Source organism: Plectropomus leopardus, chromosome 21 (assembly GCF_026936395.1).
Source record: "Plectropomus leopardus strain MGB_pleo_1.0 chromosome 21, ASM2693639v1, whole genome shotgun sequence".
Taxonomy (NCBI): domain Eukaryota; kingdom Metazoa; phylum Chordata; class Actinopteri; order Perciformes; family Serranidae; genus Plectropomus; species Plectropomus leopardus.
Window position 1 is genome coordinate 13,958,619 of NC_142196.1, and position 25,679 is coordinate 13,984,297.

At 39.9% G+C, this 25,679-nt stretch overlaps 1 protein-coding gene across 2 annotated transcripts in view; it reads left to right on the top strand.

The window, feature by feature from the left end:
* Positions 1–25,679, top strand: part of sema5a (sema domain, seven thrombospondin repeats (type 1 and type 1-like), transmembrane domain (TM) and short cytoplasmic domain, (semaphorin) 5A) — a 146,949-nt gene that overhangs the window by 59,498 nt on the left and 61,772 nt on the right. For both annotated transcript variants that reach the window (XR_015775375.1, XM_042510744.2), the window contains exons 5-9: positions 7,070–7,132; positions 11,071–11,169; positions 18,544–18,757; positions 21,284–21,569; positions 23,287–23,422. Coding sequence is in view for 1 of the 2 variants with exons in the window: in XM_042510744.2 (XP_042366678.1) it covers positions 7,070–7,132; positions 11,071–11,169; positions 18,544–18,757; positions 21,284–21,569; positions 23,287–23,422 (798 nt within the window). In the remaining variant the exon portion in view is untranslated. The remainder of the gene's footprint in view (positions 1–7,069; positions 7,133–11,070; positions 11,170–18,543; positions 18,758–21,283; positions 21,570–23,286; positions 23,423–25,679) is intronic.

The window sequence follows — 25,679 nt, forward strand, 5'->3', positions numbered from 1 at the left end:
AGTCAGCCCTCCCTGTGGCCTTGATTGGAGTTAATATCGGGCACTTATAGTTTTTTTTCTGCAGTGTCTCAACAGCCTGAGGAGGCCTTCCTCCCCCCTGTCAACCTCTACCCTCATCCTCACTGATCTGGAAAATACTGTCAAGAACAAAAGGTGGATACTTTCCTCCTTGCTCCACTTTCAAACTTGTGCAGCTCAAGTTAAAAAAAAAAAAGACAGGGACTTAACTCTGCAGCATGCACAAATAATGAGTCTTTTAGAATGAATGCAGCTAAAGAACTGTCTTTGAAAACAGCAGCCAAAAAGCGCAATATCTTTCTTCCATCTACAGGTGAATCCCACTTCTTATCTCCTATCTGTTTGGTATTGTCCTCCTACCCCCTCTATCCGTCATTCAGCTCCCTGCTCTCGTCTGCTGCCAACTTTGTACAGGCAAATCAACGCTGGCATCACTGTTATCCAGCCTCCGTGGCCCACTGCAGAGAGGGGACAAACACTGATGAATTGGCCCTTCTGCATTTGCATTGTGTTCAATTTCCCATTGTGCTGCCAGGGCTGATGAATGGCCAAACCAGCTCGATGTACCCCTCAGCCTTGTGTTTCTTTCTGCCCGTGATCTCCTCAAATAATGACCTTTGTCAGCGTTGAATACCCTAATGTAGTGATCCCCACTTCCCGTGTTAGCTCCGTCTTTACCCTTGCACACCTGGTCTATTAGCAAGCCACGCACTTTTCATGCTGGTCCTGATAACTGAAGTATCTAATTTGCAGGCACAATAAGAGCTTGTGAATTCACAACATGCTAATGTAAGAAGAAATTAAAAATAAAAAAAACACCTCCTCCTGTAAGAATCCAATATTAGCTTGCTGTTTCCATGCTAAATCGAAACAGGATGCAGACACTGAGACGGAGTTTCAACAGAAACACTGTGGCATAGCATTAGTCAATAAGCACTGGGGTGAGGAGGATCAGTGGCATTGTTCACCATTCGATACAGCACCAGAGGAGGAGAAAAATAGGGGATATTCACTGTAGCCTCTCCTATGAAAACACTATCCATAACAACTCCCCCTGGCAACAGTCACTGTATGGTGTTGAGATGTATATTGTGCTTCCATTTTTCTTCACTTCCTCTCGTATTGTTGTGCCGTTCCGAAGGAGAGGAGACTCCAAAGAAAACAAAAGGCTCTCTCCCAGTCACACATGTTGTATTTCATGGGCCTGCCTCTTGCAATTACGCTTCGTCAGACAGACAATTAGCCCTGCTAATCAGCGGCTTACAGAAACTGTCCTCCATAGCTCTGGAAGCATTGCTAATTCAATTACTAGAGCCCACTAACTCGGCCATTTACATGCACAGAGTGAATCGCATCAGTGGGATTGGAGATACCAGCACGCTTAGTGATATCATGGACTTTGATGCCATGTTTAAGCAAGTAGTAAGAGGCGTTGCAGGGGGTCACTACAACCAACTTATCTTTTCATGGCATATGATGATACGTGTAGTGACTCAGCCCGACACACTCGGCGAGACATAACATCAAGACCAATTTCACGTGTAAATCTTTCAGCAGCTTACATCAGCAGACATCAGTCTGAATAGTAAATATTGTGCCAGCACATCAAAAGGCAATATCAGCTATTCATAAGACAGATTAGATTTCCCCGGCAGGATTTGTCCAGCTCTCACTCTCACCCCGCCGTCCCCTTGTAATGAGACACACAGCCAGTCGTTTCATAGAGCTAGACAGCTGTCAGCATCGAGTGCGTTCTCCGGACCCTCTTTATGCAAAATATATTCAGTATCATGTCTGGAAACAGTGGTGTTTTGGAATTCTGCGCCTCACTCCCTCATTCATTTCACTGACTACTTCTCTCTGCCCACACTGTCTCCGTTGTTCTGGCTGACTCCTAAGTTGGACTCTCTTTGTTGTTTTTTCTATCAGTTTGTTCCATATTTTCCTTTTTCTGTCCTCTCCTCTGTCTCTGTCTATCTCTCTCGCTGCCCACTCTCTCCCTTGGTATCTGTCCTGAACCCACCTCATAGTGACAATAGCCCCTCAGTGTGAGGGCTGACAAGAGGCCTGAGCACAATGGTTCATCTCTGAGGATTGCACCCATTACAGGGGACAGTGGAGAGGGCGGACACATGGGACATACCATCTTAGGAATTTCTTCTTCAGCCTCCCTAACGCAACAAATTACTGCTACCAACTGTTTCAAATCCCTCTGCCTCTTTCTTAGGGCGATTCACACCTAAAGGTCCAGTTCCTGAATCGAACCAATGTGAAGGGGATATATTCTTTCAGTTTTCGACTGGTCCGGTTTACTTTTAAAAAGGAAATACTCAAACAGTCCAGGAATTGCAAACAAAGGTGATGGAGATATCATTCAATCATTGGTCATGTTCTGGAATAAAAAGACAACAAAGTCCTTTCTATTTCCAGGTCGATATCGAACATCAGTGATACTCTACCGATAGCCTGCAGGCCCCTGATAAGGTGCCTGGTAGACCCCTGTTCATTTTCTAATTCCCAATAAAAATATTGAGATTCACACAAGAATTATTTCTGTACTTTTAGTATAGTGTCAGGGTATAGTATCAAAATAGAGCTTGTTTATTAAAAGAAGTGCCAGTAGAGGATCCCTTGCACCCCCAGACAGAGGTCCTAGCAAACCCCTAATGTCCTAAAATCCTAGAAATGTCCAGAAATCCTAGAAATGTCCTAAAATCCTAGAAATGTTGACTCAGTCTGACTCCTTGTGACAGGGATTTGCATCTTCATTACCACTGGACTACCCCCCTATAGATGTGTCTTTACGTGATAATGCGTTGTCTTGGATTGATGAAGATTTTAAAGCAGCAAAGGTCGTCTGTTATTGGCTGCAAAGAAGTGTACCTGTTGGAAGTGAGCTGTTTGCAGAAGTGCAGTAAAAGCCTTTTGTATGCAGCCCTTCATCTAACATCTCACTGTGGCTGTTTCTGATTGTAACTTTCTCCCTGCGGTATTGGTAGCCACAAACAAAGTTCTGCTAATACAGTAATTAACACATTAAATTTCTCATATATTCTTCATTATAGAAGTACCCTGTTATTTTGTTATGTAAAAGCTATTTATTGTAAAACAGCAAAATAAGGCAGCACCTCATATACAACTGAAAGCGAACGTGCAACAATAAAATGAAGCAGATATCTGAGAGTACGAGCAGAGATGCAGAAGAGAAGCTAAACTTCAAACCACAGAGATTTAATTAGACACTACAAAAGTACAGAGAGCTGAACACACAGAGACTTTTAAAAATGCCTTTCTCTCTGCTCCCCTACACAGACATGAGTTGATTTTTGCACACACGCTTGCTTCAGGGGAGAAGGGGGACGTCAGGGGTTGGCTGCATTTGGAAAGACGTCCCCACTACTTGCTTGGTTGAGACAATCTTGATAAACTTCTGGCTCACAATCTGATTATCATGTTGGACTTCATTGTACTAGTATCAGTTGTTTCCAAATCTTTCTGGTTTACATACTTTGGTGAGTACAATGTTATCATGCCCAATGAAAATGATGAAAATAAATAGTTGTAATAAACTATAATTATCCTTTAACAGCTGTGTATCGCTGCCTTCTCCACAACATCCAATGGTTGCTTTTCTCCAGAGATGATTACAGTGCCATGATGGATATTTATTTTCCTTTCAGGCCAATTCGCCACCACGCTCAGCTCACTAAATTTAATCCTGGTCCCCTCTTATTCTCTCATCTTCTTTGTTTCCTCTCTAAGTCTCTATTTCAGTTTCTTCTAGGTGACAAAGGCACAGAAAATGGTCTTTGTAACGCAGCTTCCTCTGATAAAGCCAAGAATTATTATTTAACGACGGCGCATTCCAGACATATTTCGGTTCAAGACACATTCATCTTAGGAGCACAGTGGCTGAACAAAAGCATGTTAATGAGCTTTTAATGTTTCTTAATGACACCGGCACTTGCCTTTGCATGGCTGTGATTCTGTTCTTTACTCTGGACCATTTGAGGCAGGGTAGTCAGATAGGGTGGCTTTAGTGGTCAATGATGCCAGCACATCCCCCACTTACAGGCTCATAGACATCAGCGCTCATAAAGTTGATGTCTTAAAGATGTAATAGGAATATATACGACTCTGAAAATCTGCTTTGAACTATTTCAGATGACGATAAATCACATAATCGCTCCGTAGTGATAAAAGCAACCACTTTGCTCTCATTAATGTGATCTCAAGTTGTAATTTTGCATCGTATTATGATTGATTTTTTCCCTGAACATGAGTGAGGGAGGTTTCGGGCCATTAACAGGTTTCCCCCTACCCTCCACCCCCTGCGATTAGTGAAAGCACTTTTGAGCGCCTACATTCAATTCAGCTGGGACACGCTGTGGTGCTGTGTGTGCAGGCTGTGCCGCTTGTGCTGATGTGTGTGGTTTGTGGCTGCGTGGCCCCAGAATAGCCCGCTTTGGCCTGGAATGTGAACTGACACACACATACACACACACACACAGCGAAGAGCAGGAGAAGCCGGCTCACATTAATACTCCATATCTTATCCTCCCTGAATAGTACCCCACACCCCAAGCTCTCTCTCTCTCTCTCTAAGCTCCCTCCTGTTACACTGTAAAATCTGACAAGTTGATCTTACTTAAAATAATCTTGGAAAACGATTGCTTTGAAAAAGAAAAGTAAATATAACTATTAATCTCAGTTTATGTTTACTTTGTATTAGGACTCTTAGACAATTAATTAATTAATTTAATGGTGATTAATCACTGAATTTCATCAAATGTTTTCAGTGCCATTATTTGGCATTTCAGAACAGTTTTGAAGTCCATGTTGACAAGATTGTCTTGATTAGGAGTCAAATGGCAGCAAGAAAACTGCATGGGACTAGCATAAAGTGACGATGTCTGTAAAGGGGAGACTTATGGGTTCAAGTAGAGCCCATTTTTATTCAGATATCTGGCGGTCAGAGGCCAAGGGACCCCTGTGAAATGACCATGCTGATTTTTCATCAACAAAATTTAGCCTAGAAATTGTTCCACCCACTCACTCAGAGACTAGCATTACACGGTTGGCACCGTTCTATTTCTTAGGTTTTTTCATTTCATATGATGCCCGTTATCATCACTCTCTCTTCAAAACTCAGCCCGTACAGCCTCTTAAGAACAGTAAAGTCAGCCAGCAATTAACATGATTAAAGAAAACTAACGTGTTAATTACAGACCTTTATTGCATCGCGATTAATGCATTAATGCAGACAGCCCTACTTTATATCTAATTGTTATGTTTACTTAAAATTTAGCTGTATTTACTTAATCTTTTGATGTTCTTGGAACTTAAGAATGACAAATGAATTTACCTTGTGCCTTTATATGTATACAACTTCCATAAATCAAGCTTGGTCTGAACTTGATCATAACAAAGAGGTTTTAGCTAATGATGAAGTTAGGAGATCTGCAAGTATTGTTTTTTAAACATAATTAAGAGTATGCAAATATGACTGACTCATTTGCAGCCAGCAGAGTACAGATATATGGCACAGTTGCTACAACTTCACACAATTAAGTAAAAATAACTACATTTTTAAAAAAACTTAGCAATTAGATACAAAGTATATATAAATTAAGTCTAATAGTTATATTTGCTTATATTTTTCAAAGCCATTGGTTTCCTATATTTTTTAAAAGTAAGATCATCTTATGGGATTTTACAGTGAACTGCCTATGTGTGCATTTATGTGTGTACATACGGGTGTTTCTAGGCCTCCCAAAGGCGAGTGAGGCGGGAAGCATTGTCATAAAACACACAGAGGAAACTCCAAGAGCCTTCTCAAAGAGGAAATGAAAGAAGTTCTCCTAAGTGCTGAGGGGGGCTCAGCTTTCGTTTCCCCTCTTGTCCTGGCATAAAAAAGCCCTGATACCAAGGTGAAATCTAATATTCTCTTTCAGTTAGCGATATTTACTATATTCCCACTGAGAATGAATTCCTGTGCCTCTGGCCACTCGCCAGGTTATTGCTGCAGGAAACCTGTGTCTCTGTAGCCAGAAAAGAAGTTGAATACTTTTAGAGACTTTTCATTACTTAATGTTAAGAGTAATATTGCACCAGCCAGTTTTTCTGATAAGTATTCCTCTCTGTGCCAGTCACACGGAGCTGGTGGCGGTGATGGCTAATTCGGCCTGTCACGAGCACGAGTGTCTTAGTGGCCCGGTGCTGTCCTGAGGCCAACACTCATTTCATGAATCGAGAACTTTTATCAATGAGAAAGCCCCCCTGAGGTCACGCTGAAATTAAACGGCAGAAATTGGAGCACGCTGGTGTCTTCACCCTCGAAGCAGACGAGTCGAGGTTTTATCTCCGCACTCCTCTCCCTCTTGTAGTAAAATGTAAAAGGCGCCCCTCTGTTTCTGCCTTACATGTAAATCACGCTGACATCCTACTCTGGGGACTCGCGTGTTATGTCTTAAGATGCCTCTTTTCCCTCACACATAAATCAAATCGGGCATTCAGCTCTGCTCAGACGTGTCACTCGTTTCGAGAGGTCTCAGCTTGGTATGCACCTTAATTGGATTCTGTGTCTGTATTTACCATGTTTTATAAACTTGAAAAAAAAACAACTGTGTGTGTATGTGAGCATTTTGGGATTGAGAGTACAGTGATGTAAAATTCAAATTCATTTACTGTTCGCCTATGTTCTAATCCACTCCTCCCACTCAAGTCAAAGAATAGTCAGCAACCAGAAATCAGTGCATCAGTCAGCGTGTCTACCTTATTACAGTATAATTTTCTATCACATTTCTGTTACTATGTTTTCATGTCTACTCTGGCATTTTTATTGCCCCTGCTATCTCAGACTAAGTCACACATCAAATTGACTTCAAAAAGGTTGGATTTTTGCCATAGTTGAGAGTCAGACATTGTTTTGTTTGGGTTCCCTGAGTGCTTTTTAAAGTGGTTCATGGTGACATGGCGCCAAATGTTTTTGATGTTTGCTTCTTCTTGATGGTTTATTGGAGCCTTGTGCTGCTTTTCTCTCTCTCCGCAGGAGGCTGAGTGGCACTGTGATGAGTTTACCAAGGGAGCCTGCTTCAGCCGTGGAAAATCTGAGGTGAGTTTAAGTGATGTCTGAGCATTTCAAATGTCACGCTTTTATATTGCTTTATCAGACACTTGTCACCATATTCAGGCAAAACAGGTTTTAGTGTCATATTGTAAAAAAAAACAACAACCCAAAAAAAACATCCTGTCATCAGTAAAAGGTGTACTTCATGATACTTTGCAGTCAATGCAAGATATATTTGTTTTAATAAAGTCAGTGAAAGGGATATTTAGTATTTGATTAAACAAAAACCCTACAACCTACGCTTCCCACGATGCAACTAAATAAAATCTTTGTTAGACTCTCTGCGTTTGGAAAATGCCAACATATTTCACACTCCACACCTTTTTTGTAATGCAAGAGTCTACAGCCAATCTAGCAGATCTATATAAGGTGCTAAATGCTAATGTCAGCATACTCAAAAGCTCAGAGATAACATACTGATGTCTATGTTTAACATGGCATCATCTTAGTTTAGAGTGTAGCAAGCTAATGTTTGTGCAGAACACAAAATACAGCTAAGAATGATATGTCACTGGTTTTGCAGGTTGGTTCATAAAACAAAGTATTCAACAAACAAAAATGTTTAAGGTAGTCAGGGGATTGACCAAACCACCGGCTGACACTGCCATTCCTCAAGCCATGCTGCCAACATGGCTAAAAGGGGTTCTAGCCATCAAATATCCAGGTCAAGATTTTCTCTTTCATGGCCACTTGTTTTGGCTAATCTTTAGAAACAGATAGCTGCATATGAATGCAGATAAAAAAGAACAAGGTAATACAGCTTAAGATGTTGTCAGATGATAGCTAACAGGTTCTGAGACTGCCTCTTTTGGTCTCCATGCAGACTGTTTAGCTGGTGTTAAAATGTATTTGATCAGTACTACTTGGACTTAGGGGTGGGGGGAAAATCAGTACAGCATATTGTTTTGGCAATATTGTATCCATACATGGTATAATTTATTAATATTTAATATACAAATTACACTTATGGTGGCTTACAATAAAGAAACTGACTGCCTTTTTAGTACACTAGATACATGTTGCTGTAATAAAATCGACTGAAAGATTGAAGTAAGATGAACAGACTAAAAAGTTATCTTTTACATTTTTTCCGTAATATGAAGTTGAAAAAAGGTAACAAAACACTATATATCGTAATATTTGTTATTGCAATATATGTTATCGCAATACTTGACATATTGCAATACATTTAATTACAATGATATGGTATTGTAACTTAAGTATCCTGACAGTATTGTATCAGGGGGCCACTGGTGATTCCGACCTTTACTCGTACTGACAACAGAAAAAAAAGATGCTTGCACTATCAAAATCTTGTGCGTTATTCTGCGTACATATGGCGATATCTGTTTATAGAGATTAAACCCAAAATGACCTTGATGAAATCACAAGGGTTAATTTCTCAGATATGACAAAGCTCCATCTAGTTCCCTGAAAGAATTGGGAAAATTTACTTTTACAAAATAATTGTACAACAAAGCAACTACTAACAAGAAAGCAAACCTCCACCACTGCTGAACACTTTCCTAAATTGCAAAGCTGCAGCCTTCAAAACTACTTATGACTGTTCGACATTTTTTCCTGTGGCTTTGGTTATCTACAAAAATAACACACGAATGAACGCTGTCTGCCAGTGGAACTGAAGGCCCCAGATGTCGGACTTTCCCACCAGTGAATCAGTGCCGCATAACGGTGAGACAAAATGTAATCTTAAAGACACAAATCACTGATCTCCCTTCATTTTTACAGGCAGTGTTGAATCAGCTTCAGAGAACACATCAAATAGCACACGCAAAAAAAGAAGCGAAGTTATGATGAAACATATTGAAGCCTGAAAGCAACATGGAGCTCTTTATTCTTAACATACAGTCTCACTGGGAATTCCTGCTTTCTACATGGGATTATCCTCAAAAAGGTTATAAATCAACATGTCGTGAAGTTAAAAGCTTCCCCAACCACTTATTTAAAGGCCTTGCATAATGGGAGTTCCTATTGTTTTTCTGTAGTTTCTTTTGGTGCAGGAGCGTATGTTTTTGTATGTGGTTAACTGGCATACTCCTGTCTAAACAGCTGCTTTCGAGCTGAACTTGACTTGAAGGTGAACTGCCCAGCCCTGATCCCTGTGTGTGTGTGTGCACCGCTGTGTATTTATCCTCCTGTGAAAGGTGGTTAGGGACCCATAATAGGCATGCACGGGCTGGCCAGCACAAGATAGCTGTTGTGAATTACAGACCAAAGCTACCTCAGTCCTTGAGAGTCGCTGCTGTCTCCCAGAGTCGAATTGTTTTGCTCACTGTTCCCTTCTGAGGATCAGCTGCTGTGATGTACACTAAGAATAGCATTAAAAGACTTCATTCTCCTGCGGTTGACAGGGCTTTCGATGGTTTATTACCTAGCTCAGCGCACAGCAATATACCATCGCTTAAGCTATTACACAGATACCGTGCCTGTGCTTTGAGTGAATTTACAAGTGATTGTATTTTTTTTTCCCATTGCACGCGTCCGCTCTTCTCTTGTGTATTTGATTTATTTCAACCGGGAGAAGAAAGGAGAGTTAAATTGACTTGACAGGACTTGATTGCTGCCTCTGTTTTGTTTTATAATGCGAGAGCCAAGCATAACAGCCTCTGTATTACAGTACGGACGTGGAACATTTGTCAGGAAGTTTTCGTAAACAAGTCAAGACTGTTAGGCTGGGCAAATATTAAATATGCCGTTATTTACTGTAGACACAAGCTGCAAAGAAGAATTGAATTATACAGACCCCTTACAACCACCCCCCCAACTCCTGCGCCCCTGTGCACACATATACAGTACACAACAAGCTGTACAATCAGCACAGATATATAGACATACATAACAAGTTTTACTACACACACAGTTTTGAACACGCATGACCACATACACACATACTTAGGCTGTGCTTAGCACCAGGAAACGAGTTGTTTTATGAGTCAACCTTCATCTTGATAGGGGGGAATAAAAGTCTTTCCTCTCCTCTTCCCTCCATCTTTCCTACTGTGCCCTCCACTCCTAAATCAGACCCTCGAGAGGGAGAGGAGGGGGAGGTGGTGTCGCCCTGGGCACCTCGAGTGACTCAGACACTACCAGATTTACAGGGTGTTAAATTTCTACGAGGGTCCCAACCCAGCCGTGGCCCCTTTCAGATGGAGGGGACCCTATAAGTTTATTACCTTGTCCTAGGACAAAAACAAATGCCACTCTCTGACATGAATACTGACTGCTGTTGTTTCATTTGCTCCGAGTTTTGTTGATGGAAATCCCCAGTAAACCTGCACGAAAGCCCGACGGCAACGTGAAGAGTTCATGAGCGGCAATCAATCATTCAATCAATCATTCACCACGTCTGTCCCGCTGTATTCGCCGTGCGCTTTTAACCAAGTGCTGAGCGGTTTGCTAGAAACCCAGGCCAAAACCTCAGAGGAGGAGCAAGCCAAGAAAAGAGTGGTGAACGTGTACTTCACCATAATTTAGAGAAAAGTGGTTTGGATTGATTAATGTAGAGAGCAGCCCAAAAAGAAACGTGCTTTAATGAAGCATATGAGAGGCTACACTTTAATTTCACTTTTTGACCAGTCAACAAAGCTGAGGCAATTTTTTAAACCAATCCTGAGTGGTCCTCTCCCACGCCTGCTGCATTTATCTGTTCTCCACCTCATCCAGATCCCTCTCTAATCTCGTCCCTGTTGAATTAAGATGTGACGTGGCTGAGCCATGCGAGCATTAGCCTTGATTTGACTCTGTCAAGCTTGGTCACGTTTTAGAGTAGCCCTCCCGCCGTTGCAGGTGTTTGTCTCATTTATTGGCATAAAGTGTAATTTCGTCCCTCTGCCTAATGCTGCTGCTTGTCGATGAATAGATAATGGAGTTGTGGCTAACTGTTTGCTGGTGTGTTTCCACAGGAGGAGTGCCAGAACTACATCAGGGTGCTGCTGGTGAATGGGAACAGGCTGTTCACCTGTGGAACCAACGCCTTCACGCCCATCTGCACCAACCGAACGGTACGAACACCAGCAGAGTTTCTCTTTCTAACCCCCTTTTTCTGTCTTTTCCTATCATGATACTGTTTTTTGGCCAGGTTCTCACAAATGCTAAATAATCTTTAGCCTATACAACAGTAGAACTTCTATTTCTATTTAGATTCATGTTAACTCCTTTGTCTAATTCAAGTGGAGTCAGCAAATCATTTTACAAATTAATGTTGGGGACAGTTACAAAACAAAGGCAGTTGCAGTGCTCTAGGGATAAAGTTTTTCTGTAGGTCAGCCAGGAGGCTAACATCGCCCTGATTCCCCTGTCAAAAAGCATATGGGATTTTTCCATTGGATTTTGAATCATTGCAGAAAATAAGCTCCATGGTAAACAAATGTTGATGATGCTTACAAGTTGTGTTCAGCAAGATAATCTTCACAAATGAACAACACTTTCAGGTTTTCTGAAGCCTAAATGTTATTGACCGAAGTAAAAAAATATTGTTAGTCACAATGTTCACATCACCACTGCTACAAGGCGGTTCGGTGTGATGATGTTCTGTAGTGTCATTAAGCAACTTCTTGGTGACCACCTTTTTTAAGACACATAAAAGCTTCAAAGTTTGTGAGTGGGATATTTACTGACACATTTTACACATATACAAACCCATTCAACAAACATACTAACTTTGAAACCAGGGAACCGAAGATGCTGAAATACTAATTCATTTCCGGGCTTTATGGGTCATTACTGGGATTCTATATGGTTGGGGTAGTACTAAAGCTAACAAGCTAATCTACTAGCATGTTTGCGGTTGGCCTGGAAAGCTAAAATTACAGTGTTATCTTACATAAAGCACACTGGCTGTGGGTTTAAATATTGTTTTATTCTTTATTTATGTCACAAAGGATTTATAGGTCCTGGAATTTCACATATTTTGTCCTCCTACATTGTGTTCAACCCGACACAGCTGAACAGTTAATTAAACATTAAAGTGAGACAATGTCATTTTTTAAAGAAGACCTAACACATTCTTCCTCTTATACATGGAAGGGAAAATTATGAGCAATAGAAGAAAGGTTTTCTCTGTTCAGTACTCTCACAGGTTTTGCCAGTACAGCACTGGTGTGGGCTTATTCCCCCAGATTTATATGGCACATAATGAAAACATGACAAAGGGTCCTATGTTCGCCATTTCTACATATGTGCTCTCCAAGGGCCCTATTTTCCCCAGCTCCATAGTACACAAAATGTAAACCTGAAAAAGATTTTCCTCAGCTCTATATTCACATTATATGGCATAGGCTAGGATTAGGTTCACGGACTGTAATCATGACTCTGAGAGTCATGAAATTTTCCTATTGACCTAGCTCCCGAACGACACAAGCCAATCACATTTTGTGCAGCTACACAATGCACCATGTTATCCTGCCCATAGACCTCCATAGAAAAGGATCAGAAATTTTGATTTTCCTGATATTTTATTTAAATTGATGAAATTTTAACTTATAAAAAGATCAAACGATGTGCATGGGGTATACGCAACACTGTTACGAGGTATCCTGAAAGCCTAAACAAACAAGGATGTCTACATTTGTTCTAAGGTAAAGCAGCATAGTGTTGGCAAAATTTGCTGCAAAGTGAAAAGTATATGTAACCTCATATGCTATATCTTGTATGACGTTACCTTTAGCAAACTTTGCGAGGTAACGTTAGCTTAAGTAAGCCCACCCATTTGAAAACCATTAATGTTAACTTTAATGTTACAAAGAAAGCAAAAGCTGGCTAACGCTAACACCACGGCATAGCTTCTGATGACGACTTTCACCCAAAAGTTCTGTATAGCATCTTTGGATATATTTTTTGACACACTGACAGCCACCATTGTTAGTTTAGGCAGTACAAAGAAAAAAAACTCTCCATATATGTTAGCCCTGAAAAAAACAAAACAAAACCTCAGCCATTCAGTTAAAGGAAAGAAAGGAAATTAAAATATATATATATTAAAAGAGAAAAGAAGAAGTTATTTAAAATTGTTGCTATTGCCAACTTCTAACTGTTTAAGATCAAGAGATTAAGCTTTTTGGCTGATAGGTGAGTATAGTTTAAACAGCCAGAAAAAGAGATGGATTTACCTCATATACTTGCATATATTCTCCACTACACCACTACATATGTCACATATGTTTGTCAGTGCTTACTGAAAATCTATAAAAAAAACAAAACATGTCTTGATAAGTCATTATCCTTCAGTAACAGTAATATTTCAAGCTGGGTGAGCCTGATAACTTTGGGAAAATGAATTGAAGTGTTATTGATCAAACTGACAATGTCAGGAGGAAAAGCCAAGGTTGATCAACACATTTAATCGAGATGTGATGGAGCTGTGATCCTGATATCACAGGATTTATTGTATGAGCTTGCGTGTTGCTGTTCTCGCCTCCTCTGTTGTGCAGTCAGGGATGTAGACTAATTATAAGATGAATCTTATTAAGCTTGGTTATTTAGGAAGTTGTGTTTCCTCAAACTTGTTAAACGTCGTAATCAAAATATTGCCTTAAGCTCATTACTCCTGATAATCATGATGTCGGCCTACAAGTAAATATATCCCTGTCTCATCTGTGCTTCTTTGCCCTTCGTCCTGAGTCATTGGAGTTATTTCGTTTTAATTCTTTGTATCAAATCCTTTTCTTCTTCTAAATTTAATTCTAGTGCAATGCAATGTTTTCACTTCTCTCTCTTTCATGCTTCTACAAATTCCTTCTAGCTCTTAATCCCATGTTTTAAAGGGATGTTTAGTCAGACTTTTCAGTTTGAGTTTCATCAGGTTTTTGAATCATGAGGGCAACACTTCCACAACTTTTTTTGTGTCTATTAACCACCAGTTTGTAACTTGCTGCTACCCTTTCTTTTGTATTATTGTGCCAATAACCATGTTTCTCAGGAATGAAGTGTCTTTTCTTGTGCTGTTGTTAATGACAAGTGGCCATTGAAGTTAAGTATAGAGCAACATTTAAAATGTCAGACTGTTGTGCTTACCTCAGAACATATCAAATATCTACGTCTCCCTCTGTGGGATTTTAGAGGAGGAGGCGGCAGGAGTTTACTATTATGATGACATTTGTTTTGGTCCAAAAGCACTGCACCCAAAGGTCATGGGCTCATAATGACTGTTTACCGCTGTGAAAATACATATAGTTGAAATGTCATGACATTATTATAGCAGTATTTCATCAGGCGCTGTCAAATTTACCCACTGAACGTCCGTTAATGTGAAACACTGGTCGGGCACAGCAACAGCAAAGGAATCACGCTCTGACAGATTTACTATCAGATGTGATGGATGAACAGAGAAGGAGCAGAATATTCTATTCGTTTAATAAGTGCTCGGAGGTTATAGATTAAACAGCTGTTAATTTCTCTGACTTTTCGCCATGCTGCCACTGATGGTGACTGTGATGATGGGGATAATGAGAATAGCAGACAGGAGGATGTCTTGAAACGAAAACATCAAAAAGGAGCCCATATCACTTCAGCTTCCTGTTATTTTTTTTTATCACAGAGTACTGAATTTATATATCAGCATTTGTTGATAGAATATTTTGCCAATTAAAATTAATTAAATACTTTTCTCTTTTCTTGTTTTTTTACTTAGATACAAGCCAAAAAGCACATTCTTCAAACACAAGTTAGTAATGAAGTACTACTGCATGTTATCTGTTAAGAATGCTGTAATGTAGCTCCATAATAATTTGAAATATGGACCAAATAAAATCTGATAATAATGAAAAAGATTCCAGGTGCCTCTTAAAAATATTTTATATATATTTGTATATGGTAAGCTTTATATGAATTTCTATATTGTGTGTGTATATTACTGTGACTGGATGCCAATAGACACCATTACTTGGAATATACAGGAAAGACTGCTATGATTACAGCAACAACACGCTCCTGGCTCAAAAAGGGGGTTGCCTTTGCATGACAGCATGATCAGTCTGCGTACAGTGAAGACAATGAGTCAGTATTGCCTTATTTGGCACATATGTATGCATTTTCCTGTTATTTTTTTTTACCATTTTATACACAAAAATTTCTATTATGCTTGAGTAAATGAAACCCCAGTTGACAAAACTGGTTATAAAAATAGTTTTATTACAAAGTTGTAAGGTGGGAAGGAAATTAGTTTGAGGGAGAGGGGTGTGGGGTTGGAAGATTGGAGGCAGTCAATGTCAGTCAATTTTATAATGTCCAGAGAATCAGGTCCAGATATTTTCTGGTGTTCTGCTGTCACACATGTAGCACACAACAGGAGACTGTCGTGTTGGACTTTTTCTCACCTACTGGAAATACTCTGATAAACATAAGGGGTGCAGGAGTCAGGACATGATGCAAAAAGGATGCTGCAGTTGTAATTCAATTTTTTTTCTAAAGAGGAATCACAAGAATACAGAGCACTGGCTTATCCAACCACATGTATTACATATAGCATTTCTGGATGAAAAGAGAGTTGACTGCTAGAAGTCAAAGACATTTGTTTTTTAAGTTTACATTCTGTATGTTTAACTGTTTGTTAAATTGCTATTAAACACATTTGGAGAGGATTTGAATTGCTATTTTCATTTAAAATTTGTATAATTTGTGCACTGGAAATTTTTCTTTGGCACTGGCTTAAACCTGGAAGGCATGAAAAAGTTCATGCAGGAAAAACTCTGCCACATAAAAGTTTTTCATTTTAGGAAATACACTTTTTCACCCTCTTTATGAGAGTTAGATAAAAAATTAATACCACTCTCGTGTCTTTATGTTAGATATGAAGCTGCAGCCAGCTGCCAGTTACCTTAGTTTAGCATAAAGATTGGAAACAGGGAGAAACAGCTCACCTGACTCTGTCCAGAGGTAACAGAGGTCACCTCCCTGCACATGTAAAGCTCACTAATTAATAGGTGTGGGAACCATCAGAGGCCCCACAATACAGTATTGGCATTATGCTTAATATGCTGAGTATTGCGATAACATATTGAGATACATTGCAATTTATTACTTTTTTTTAACTGCTAACTATGTAATAGGTAACGTCTGTTCATCTCAGTTTGGTCATTATTATTGCAAAAACTGTATCTACTGGATGGAATTACCAATTGTTTATATTGTTCTAGTGGGCTGCCAAAAGTTTGATTTGTATTTAGAATATTGATCATTTACACAAAAAAGATACATGGTGTTCATATAATGATACAATATTGCCACACAAAATATCTCTAATATCCCCACCCCTACTAATTAACACATTATATCCTGGAGTCTAGTCATTACAATGTGGCAGCCAGGCAATCCGTGACTAAAACTTACCATTCTGACACTTTTGCTTTTGTATTTTACTGCTACTGGAGCCAGTAGCAACACAATTTCATTCTATGCGCACTGTTGTGTATAGTTGGAATGACTGTAAAGTCAATCTTAGTCTAAGTTAACGAGATATAACATCCTAGTTAGTAGCTTTAGATGTCCTGATGGGTGTACTTTTTTTTAACCTTTGTACAGAGACAGACTAGCCATTTCCCTGTTTCTTGTCTTTTTGTTACAGTAAGACAATCTGCTGGCAGTTGCAGTGACAGGAGTCAGTAATTGTGGAGCTTGTGACAAAAACAGTTGATGATAGTGATGCTGTTTTGACTTGCTTGGTGTGAGTGTGTTGAAAATGACAGCTGCTTGGATTTGTCATTTTGCCATCCACATTGAAATATCGATGAAAATCCTGTTGCAGCAGGTGAAAAAAGCTTGTGGCTAGATTTCCTGTCAGAGTGGGGAGTTAAAAATTCTCCCAACAGTAACAATAGCGTCTCAGTAACACCATACATAGCACCCAACTGGCTCTCACAGCGGTCTATCTGAGCTGTGAGTTGTCTCTTTCTAAAAAGTGTCTATTAGAGGCATTCTGAGTCACCTCAGTGTCCCACTCGCACAGCTGCTGGGTGCACTATAGAGGCGACTTTCACCCCACATCCTCAAAATGCAACGGATGCGCCGCAGTCTATCTATTTATCACTCCACTTTTTGTTTTTCTAAATGACCCAATTGACCTAAAAACAGCTAATCCGGCCCACAGAATGAATCCCGTCAATACTGGGCTTTCATCTTGGGCTGGCAGAGCTCAGACAGGGCTGCTCTGTTTTGTTGTGGTTAAGGTGGAGCAGAGGTGGCGGGAGTTAACAGAACCCTTGATCCAAATCGACCGGCTCCAGGAAATTGGCTAAAAAAGCGGGCCGTTTCCCCCAACACATGCCCTGAATGGAGTCTGGCCATAGAGTTGTCAACAGATTATTCAGTCTATTTAGTCAACTCTTGAAACTCCAGAGTCAAAAACGTGGAGTCCTGATTGATAGAAAAGTAATTGCATGTAGAAGAATTTTAATTATCATCTGTGGATTTCAAAACTTGAGATTAGTGCAATCTTTTTTACTTTGCGTCATGCGTGTGCTCTCAGAACGACGGATGGAGGCATGAACCATGAGTTAATCCTCGTATACAGTGTTTACTTTTGCACCATAAAATATAATTACATCTTGGATTTAAAAAATGCACAACTCCTTTTTGGTATTCAAGGCTGAGTCACTGAGCTATGGCCTGTGATTTTTTTTTGTAACTAAAAACCAGCGCAGTGTGTCAGGGCTAAGCCAGGGTCATGCTGCAAAGTATTTTTAAAAAGCGGGTAGTTGGATTTGGCCTCATGTTCAAAGCAGAATGCATGGACGACTGTATCTCACATCAAGCCTCTTTTGAACTTAAAGAGGCTTCTTGAAGATGTGGTATAATAATGTTATAAGCAGACAAACAGCTGCTTGTCCTATAGATACATCAGAAACCAAACCAAAAAACACTGCAGCCAGAGTACATTGATACACTGTTTTAGTAATTTTATTGCTTTCTTGACATCCTTACTCGTAACACTGGACTTTAGGCAGCTGCTCTGTTTGTGTGTTCTCGGCTGCTAATGATTCTAAATGCGTTCTCTGATTATGTTTACTGCTCCTGAAGGTTTTGCTCATATATATTGCTGAGAGAGTAGATGTAAACCAAACAAAACATAATGAGATGGAGTATATTTTTTTTAGTCTGCACCATTTACATATTGGCAGGAACAAACAAAACATTATCAGACCTCTTCGGTTTGCATGCTAATGTTGCCCTTTGATACTCTGTCCTATATTTTTAATGCAGGACCATTATTTAGAAAAAAAAAGAAGAAAATGCATCTTATTGTTTTTGCTTCTTAACTCAGGGGATACTCCTGTTACAAACAATCAAAATCAGTTCCTTTTAGCAGTACGCCTACAGCCTCTCAATGTCTATTTTTTCCTCTTTTGCCCCCAACCTCATCTTCTTGTTTTTCTGTGTTGCAGCTGACAAATTTGACAGAGATCCATGATCAGATTAGCGGGATGGCTCGGTGTCCCTACAACCCCCTCCACAACTCCACCGCCCTCATCACCTCCAGCGGGGAGCTTTACGCTGCCACGGCCATGGATTTCTCTGGGCGAGACCCCGCCATTTACCGCAGCCTGGGCGGGCTTCCACCGCTGCGCACTGCCCAATACAACTCCAAGTGGCTGAACGGTAGGGGGCTGCCAAAGTCTGGGGTCCAGATATAGCTACAGTAGATAGAGATGTTACTGTTAAAGCTGTTCATACTCACTGTTTGTTAATACACCTTTGAGCCAGCTGTCTTGTGTGGTAGCTGTAAATGGGCCCGAATAATTCAGAAAGTATTTTGTTACAAATATAAATAGTTCCAAATCTATCAAAACTGAAATATAAGATACTGGTTTGATAAACAGCATTGTAATAAAAATGTGGGTGTTTTATGGTTGCACATTCTATCCAAACTGATATTATGACATTTTAGGCATTTAGGAGCCTCAATATGGGTCTGACATTGAAAAAATAGCTCTGCTAACTTCCCACATTATAGATTTCAGTGGCTAGTCAGGACTAAAGGAGGGAGGCTGTGAATTCAGGGTTGCATGCTGGGTGCTTTCTGTCAGTCAAAGTCACCACTGACTGACTGAGTGAATAGCCAATTAAAATGCAACCAAGGGAACTGAACATTTAGGCCACAGTGATGCACTAGTTCATTTAGATGAAAACAAGACTGGGCATTTAGCAGATGTCCTTTTCAAAAAATGCGTAAATAAATAAATGTAAATGTAATTAATTTTTTTATTTATTAAATAGATAAATGTAAATGTAGTGAAGTAAGTACATTTGTAAGAACTCCCAACTTTACAAGCAACCAATTGAAAGACTTATATACAAAAAAGTAATCCAGTGAACCACACATGAAATAAGGCAGCTCTCAATAAGCATGTTGCTGGACCCGGAAGGAAACATTTTTTTATACTTTAAACCTGGAGATAGAAGACGTCTTATTTAAGAAAAAAATGACAAATTAAACAATGCATTTAAGTATCTGAAATACACACATGCAAGTCCTCAAGGTATTTTGTTACAAATTTGAACCAATTCTTTCCTCTCCAACAAAAAATATGAAATACTCAAAGGTAATGAAATATGTATTTTGAATTCATTCAACAGAAATACTGCCCATCCCTGATGGTAGCAAAGGAGGCAGTCAGGTGTTGTAGTATGAAGAGCTACAAAGTCCACCTAGGAAGGCAATTAAGGGTGGATAGATGAGTAAAACAAACACAGGACTTAAACCCAAGAGGCCGCTGTTTGTGTCCCATTTGAAACCAAAAGTCAGCTTTATTTTAAGTGACTTACATATTTCATGTCATGTCTTCATGTCACCTTGTGATTATGCTCAACCATGATTCTTGCCCTTAACCTATACTAACTGCGAGGGACACTGATATTTTTGTAGATATCATATGAACTGTTGTATGAGGATACTGTTGCTGTTGTACAGTTTATGTGTAAAAATCATTACTTAATGATGGGCCTTTCAAATACAAAGAATCACAATTAAGTAGAAAATGTCCTTTTTGATTTCCTCTGTCCCAGCTTATGAACATCAGAACTGCAGCTTGTGGAGATTCAGAGTTGGATACATAGGCATTGCAGATGCTTATCTTAGCACAGAGTAGGAATCTGTTTTTCTTGGTCGAAGGGTTATATTCCTCCTCAAGTCACCATTGTGGGAGCAAAGTAGTGCAGAGAATGATGACTATCTCTGTAATTATTGCATTTCATCAGTATAACAATTATTTCTAAAGTAACTAACCAACTGGAAAATCTATATATTTATCTCACTCTTTCTTTGAGGAGCATGAAATTGTGAAATTGGCTCAAATCAATGTCTTTTTCCCTGAAAGCTCAGATGCACTTCAAGCACAAACCACCTCAGTGCAGATTAGAGAACTTCAGATGGCTTAAAGTGTCCAGCCTACAGAGCATCGGGTCAATCAGTATCTTGTCAGCAAGTGACTTCTATCTGATCCACATTTAAGCTAAATTGAAAAAATAAATTAAAAGTCACCACATACATTGCTTTGCAGCAACCTTCTGGGAAAAAGTTTAATAACTAATTTTATGGCGAATTGATTTTTTTTTCCTGTGTCTCCCCCTGCACTGCCCTCCAAAGGTGCAAAGGAGAGGAGGGTAGAAATGAGGAGGGGGGGGGGCACTTTCATTTAAAGGTGAATTAAATCTCTGTCAGCAAGAATAAAGTGTGCGGTTTAGATCCAATAATGTCATACATAAAGACGAACGCCTTAGCTGTGACAGTGTCATGGAGGTCGCGTGTTCCAGATAGGGTGAGAGCTATTACGCTACACCTGTTTTGGTCATTTCTCATCCTAACCTTTACGTTTGGGGAGTGAAAAATGAGTTTTCTTATTACAACACAACGCCATTAATAACATGGCCTGTAGTTATTAATCCTGATCACCTGCTGTTGTGTGGGCCTCACGCTCACACACACACTGTGAGTCAATCAGTCATCACACATACCCATTCGCTCTCCCACTCCCTCTTACTCCCACAGCCTTAAATATTGTTCTTTCGGCATTTCTTCTTCCTCTCCCCGCACTTCATCTGTCTCTTAGCTCTCTTCATTTTTTCTTTCTCATGTTTCTTACTCCTACTCATTTTCCTTGTCTCTTGCCACCTCTCCTTCAACAGAACCCAACTTTGTCTCCTCCTATGATATCGGCAACTTCACCTACTTTTTCTTCCGGGAAAACGCAGTGGAGCATGACTGTGGCCGGACAGTGTTTTCCAGAGCAGGGCGTGTCTGTAAGAACGACATTGGTGGACGCTTCCTCCTGGAGGACACATGGACCACCTTCATGAAGGCCAGGCTGAACTGCTCCAGACCGGGCGAAATCCCCTTTAACTACAACGAGCTGCAGGGAACGTTTTACCTGCCGGAGCTGGAGCTGCTCTACGGCATTTTCACTACCAATGTGTGAGTAACATAATATTTTAGTACAGGTGTGGACTCAAGTCACATTGAACTGATGATGACAAAATCCAAAAAGACTGGCAACCTGATTAAGACTTGCACTTTAATATTTATTTTTGGCAGAGACAGATGAAAGCAGCTTCTCATTTCTAGCCAACAAGGTCTATTTTATCTGAATTACAACCAAACTCAGCAGATTTATCAGTTCTAGCAAGGCCTATATAGCGAACAAAGCTAACGTTAGCTCCATGACTTTTCCCAGTTGATGTAAACAAGAACGCTGTAAAATTTGCATTTAAAATTTGTTTGTGATAAATTGCTTTTCTTTTCCACCCTGAGTGATTTTTACAAATTGTTTTCGTATTCCCAGAGTCCTTATTATAGTCTATTTTGTATCATAATTTGCATACAATTTATCTGAAAGAAATCTAGCCTTTGTAAATAATCAGATTAATCCAATTATTAAGTTGTTGGATTCAAACTTTTAAAAAGTTTAAGTCTTTCAAAGTTATTTTCCACAATCACCCCTGTTCCATTTCTATATTTGACAGTCTGTATAATTTGCATCGTGAAGGATGAACCAAAGTGAGCTCCAGCTCACAGCGCGTTGATACCCAAAAATGCCAACTTATATCATCAGAAATTTCTTTCATTCTTTGTTGTTTTTAATGCACCCACAGAATAGCTTCATGTATAATTCACAGTGTTTTTGGCATCACATTGTCAGCTGTGTAAACAAAAACACTTTGACTGCATCTGCGTTAACTTAGCATGTGACCTTTTCTCAACACTCACACTGAGCATATAAAATTGAGTGATATATGACAGCAATGTTTACATGGCCAAGTGCGTCTCAAATTGAATTTCCAGCAGAAGTCTCCTCCCATGAACACTCAAACCAGCCACTCATTTTAGTACCATCTGACATTTAAATCCCATGAAAGAAGCTTATCATCACTTATTGAAATGTGCACTGTATCATGCTCATGGCAGATGTAATAGATGGGATGCATTCATAGATAAAAGCTATTATTTTCTATTTTCACAAACACCCTTTTATTTTTTTGTCTCTCTATCTTGTTTTAAACTTTCTCATACTCACAAACACATGTGCACGCACACACACACGTGCACAGACCATTATTAAAAGCTGAGTAATCTATTCTTTATGGTCAGTGCCTTCACATTGCTGAAAAAGAAGTCTTTTGAAGGGTATTGGAAACATTTCCCCCTGCAGGCACAGAGTTTAATGAACAGCCGCATTGGATTATAATTCACATCGCCCAAGTCTCTCAGTTTAAGTTGAGAGTTAATACTCTCATTCTTTACTTTCTCTTCGGAGGGAGGAGAGTGGTACTTGTTGAAACTGACAGCTTAAAAAGTCAAAGCTGTATTTCAGGCCCGAGATCTGTACAGTTAATCAGACAAGTCGAACAGCTTAATTGTGTCCTGTTGCTGAATTTATAATCCAATAATGACGATGTGTTCTGTTCGGTGTTTGATTTGTATTGTTAGCTGAAAGCAAAACAAACACGCGGAGGTCAGCTGTACAAATACCAACAAAATTTCAAGTTGCCTACTTGTGCTGTGGTGTCCTTTCTTAAATTTCTTTCATCCAATACTTACCTCTGTTTCTCCCTCTGTCATCCATCATCCCCTCTATCCTCTCATCCCCTGCTGTTGGGTCTCTCTTTCCTTTTTTTCTCTTCCTGACATTTAGAAACAGCATTGCTGCATCTGCGGTGTGTGCCTTCAATCTCAGTGCCATATCACAGGTTTTCAACGGGCCCTTCAAGTTCCAGGAGAACTCACGGTCAGCGTGGCTACCCTACCCCAACCCCAACCCCGACTTTCAGGTAAAAAAACTATACAAAAGAGTATTGGTCTTTTGTTTGTTTGTTTTTTAATAGCAAAAAAATCCATTCAATCCATTGTAGGTGGTAGAGGAAAACTCAGGGGATTGCTAAAGTCAGTTGGATTCATCCTTTGAGGACCATGAATGTGTCTGCTGAGGGATATTTATAAAAAATGGAAATTAAAGACAAGCCCATCCCTGTGTAAAACGAAATAGGTGGTGGATCAAAGAAACATCACAAGAAACAGCAGAGTAGAAAACAGATTTGCACACCAAAAAGTTCCAGCAAGAAGAAACTTTACAGTATTGAAATCCCTTTAATGGGACTTTTTGGTGTGCAGATCTAATTTTCTCTATTCTCAGATATTTCAGACAAAAAAAACAATCCACAGCCCAACAGCTAAAATCACAGTCATTAAGACAGTTTATGAAGTGTGTGTGTGGACTTAAGTTCAGAAATAAACCTTAAAGGTGCAATGTGTAATACATGGCCACAAGCTCCATACAAAAAAGGAGCAGCATTTCACCTGACAGCCAACTACTCTTTAATAGCAGTGCAAGAATATGCAAAAAATCCGCCAAAAAGCTGAAACTCTGAGACATTCAAAATAACACTACAATCTCAATATCTTCACATTTGACCAGAGTAGCAAGAAATCAGCCTCCAATGGTGGAAAGCCTACAGCTTTCACTTTTGTTTTGCTTCTTTTTCTTTCACTTCTTGGCTGCTGAATGTGTATACTTGCTGGAGGTGACTGGGATGGTAATAAAGTCACTTGCCAAGAGCCTCAGCCATCTTTGTGTTTACTGTGCCACTAATCAGGGGGTGTAGATGTACTTCTTCATCTTCTCATATTGGAATTAGGGCTACTGGACGCTACAGTGACTCTGCTGGCTGGTTAGTCTTTGATATGTCTTTGATATAACATCAAACTGTTGCTGCTTTACATTCTGTTGATAATGTATGTTCATATTTTCAAGTTTTAAACTAAAGTTTTGCCTGTATCTTACACATTGCACCTTATATGATAATTTGCTCGTGCTTGAGGTGATTTGGCCCCAAACACACTGCCAAACAAACCAAACAATGCGCGTGGCTGGTTGCGTGCCTGAGGAAATTTATGCATGTGGTATGTGTGTTCACCCTGATGAGCCTGTCTTAGAGTCCCGGCGAGCTCTTCACTCTCATTAATTTCTTCCTTTCAATCATCCCTCTCTCTCTACTCGTGAGCAGACACATTACGACCGCTCGTTATAAAATCCAGTGATTTTTACAGTGGCCCGATCATTCCTTTAAGATGTTTATAGCCTCGTTCTCTGAACTGTAGTCCCTTTCTAATAAACTGTCCTTGTTTTGCACAAGTGGCACTTTATGTTTATACTCTGTCCTAAAACTCTGAGGCACAAACCAAGCAGTGGCAGGGCTTCTTGTCCTTATTTTAAGCGCTTCTACACTGATGACACTGAGGGAATGTTTTATTAGCTGAAGTGGCTCTCAGTTGTTACGGGCTTAGCTGATAGTGAGGGAGCTAATCCACGCAGCTCTCCATGAGGGATTGAATTCCCTCTGCTGTTTGGCTGCCAATGGGTGACACACGCCTCACTTCTGCACGTGTTTCCCATCACGGGCTCTCGATCATGTTTCTGTCAAGCCAGCAGCTGCGTGAGCATTGGCGATGGCTGCTATCGAGAAGTAACACACCCATTATCTATAATGACATGCCGAAAAAGTGGATAAAATGTTCGAGCGGAAAAAGTGCTAGCTGTGACAGTTTGCTAAGTAAAGCACATACACATGAATCTGGAACTTTGAAAGCAGTGCAGTGCCGTCATACGTTCATATATCTACATGTCTGAAATTCACTTACCTTCAAGAAAACCAATTTCCTCTATCTGGCCAGTGCTGACCACAGATTTATCCTGCTCAGCATACTGTAGGTACATCGCATAAAGGTGTCTATATACCATAGGCTTTTATGAGGCTGTGTTCCTCAAGGATAAAGCAGGATCAGTTCTTGCCTTTCCACCTGCATCCCTCCACTTAAGCTCAGGCACAATAGCTGCTCCTCACCGCTGGACCGATGCACACTTTATCTAGGTTTCAGTGACATCTTCATCAAGCATTTGTCAATGTTGGAGGATTAGATTTACGAGCGCAGGATTTATGGCCTGCTGGATTTTTTTTTTTTTTTTTGCAGTCCTTTGTGCACACACCTACACACATGCAACATACACCTACAGGGGAGCAGCACTTATAA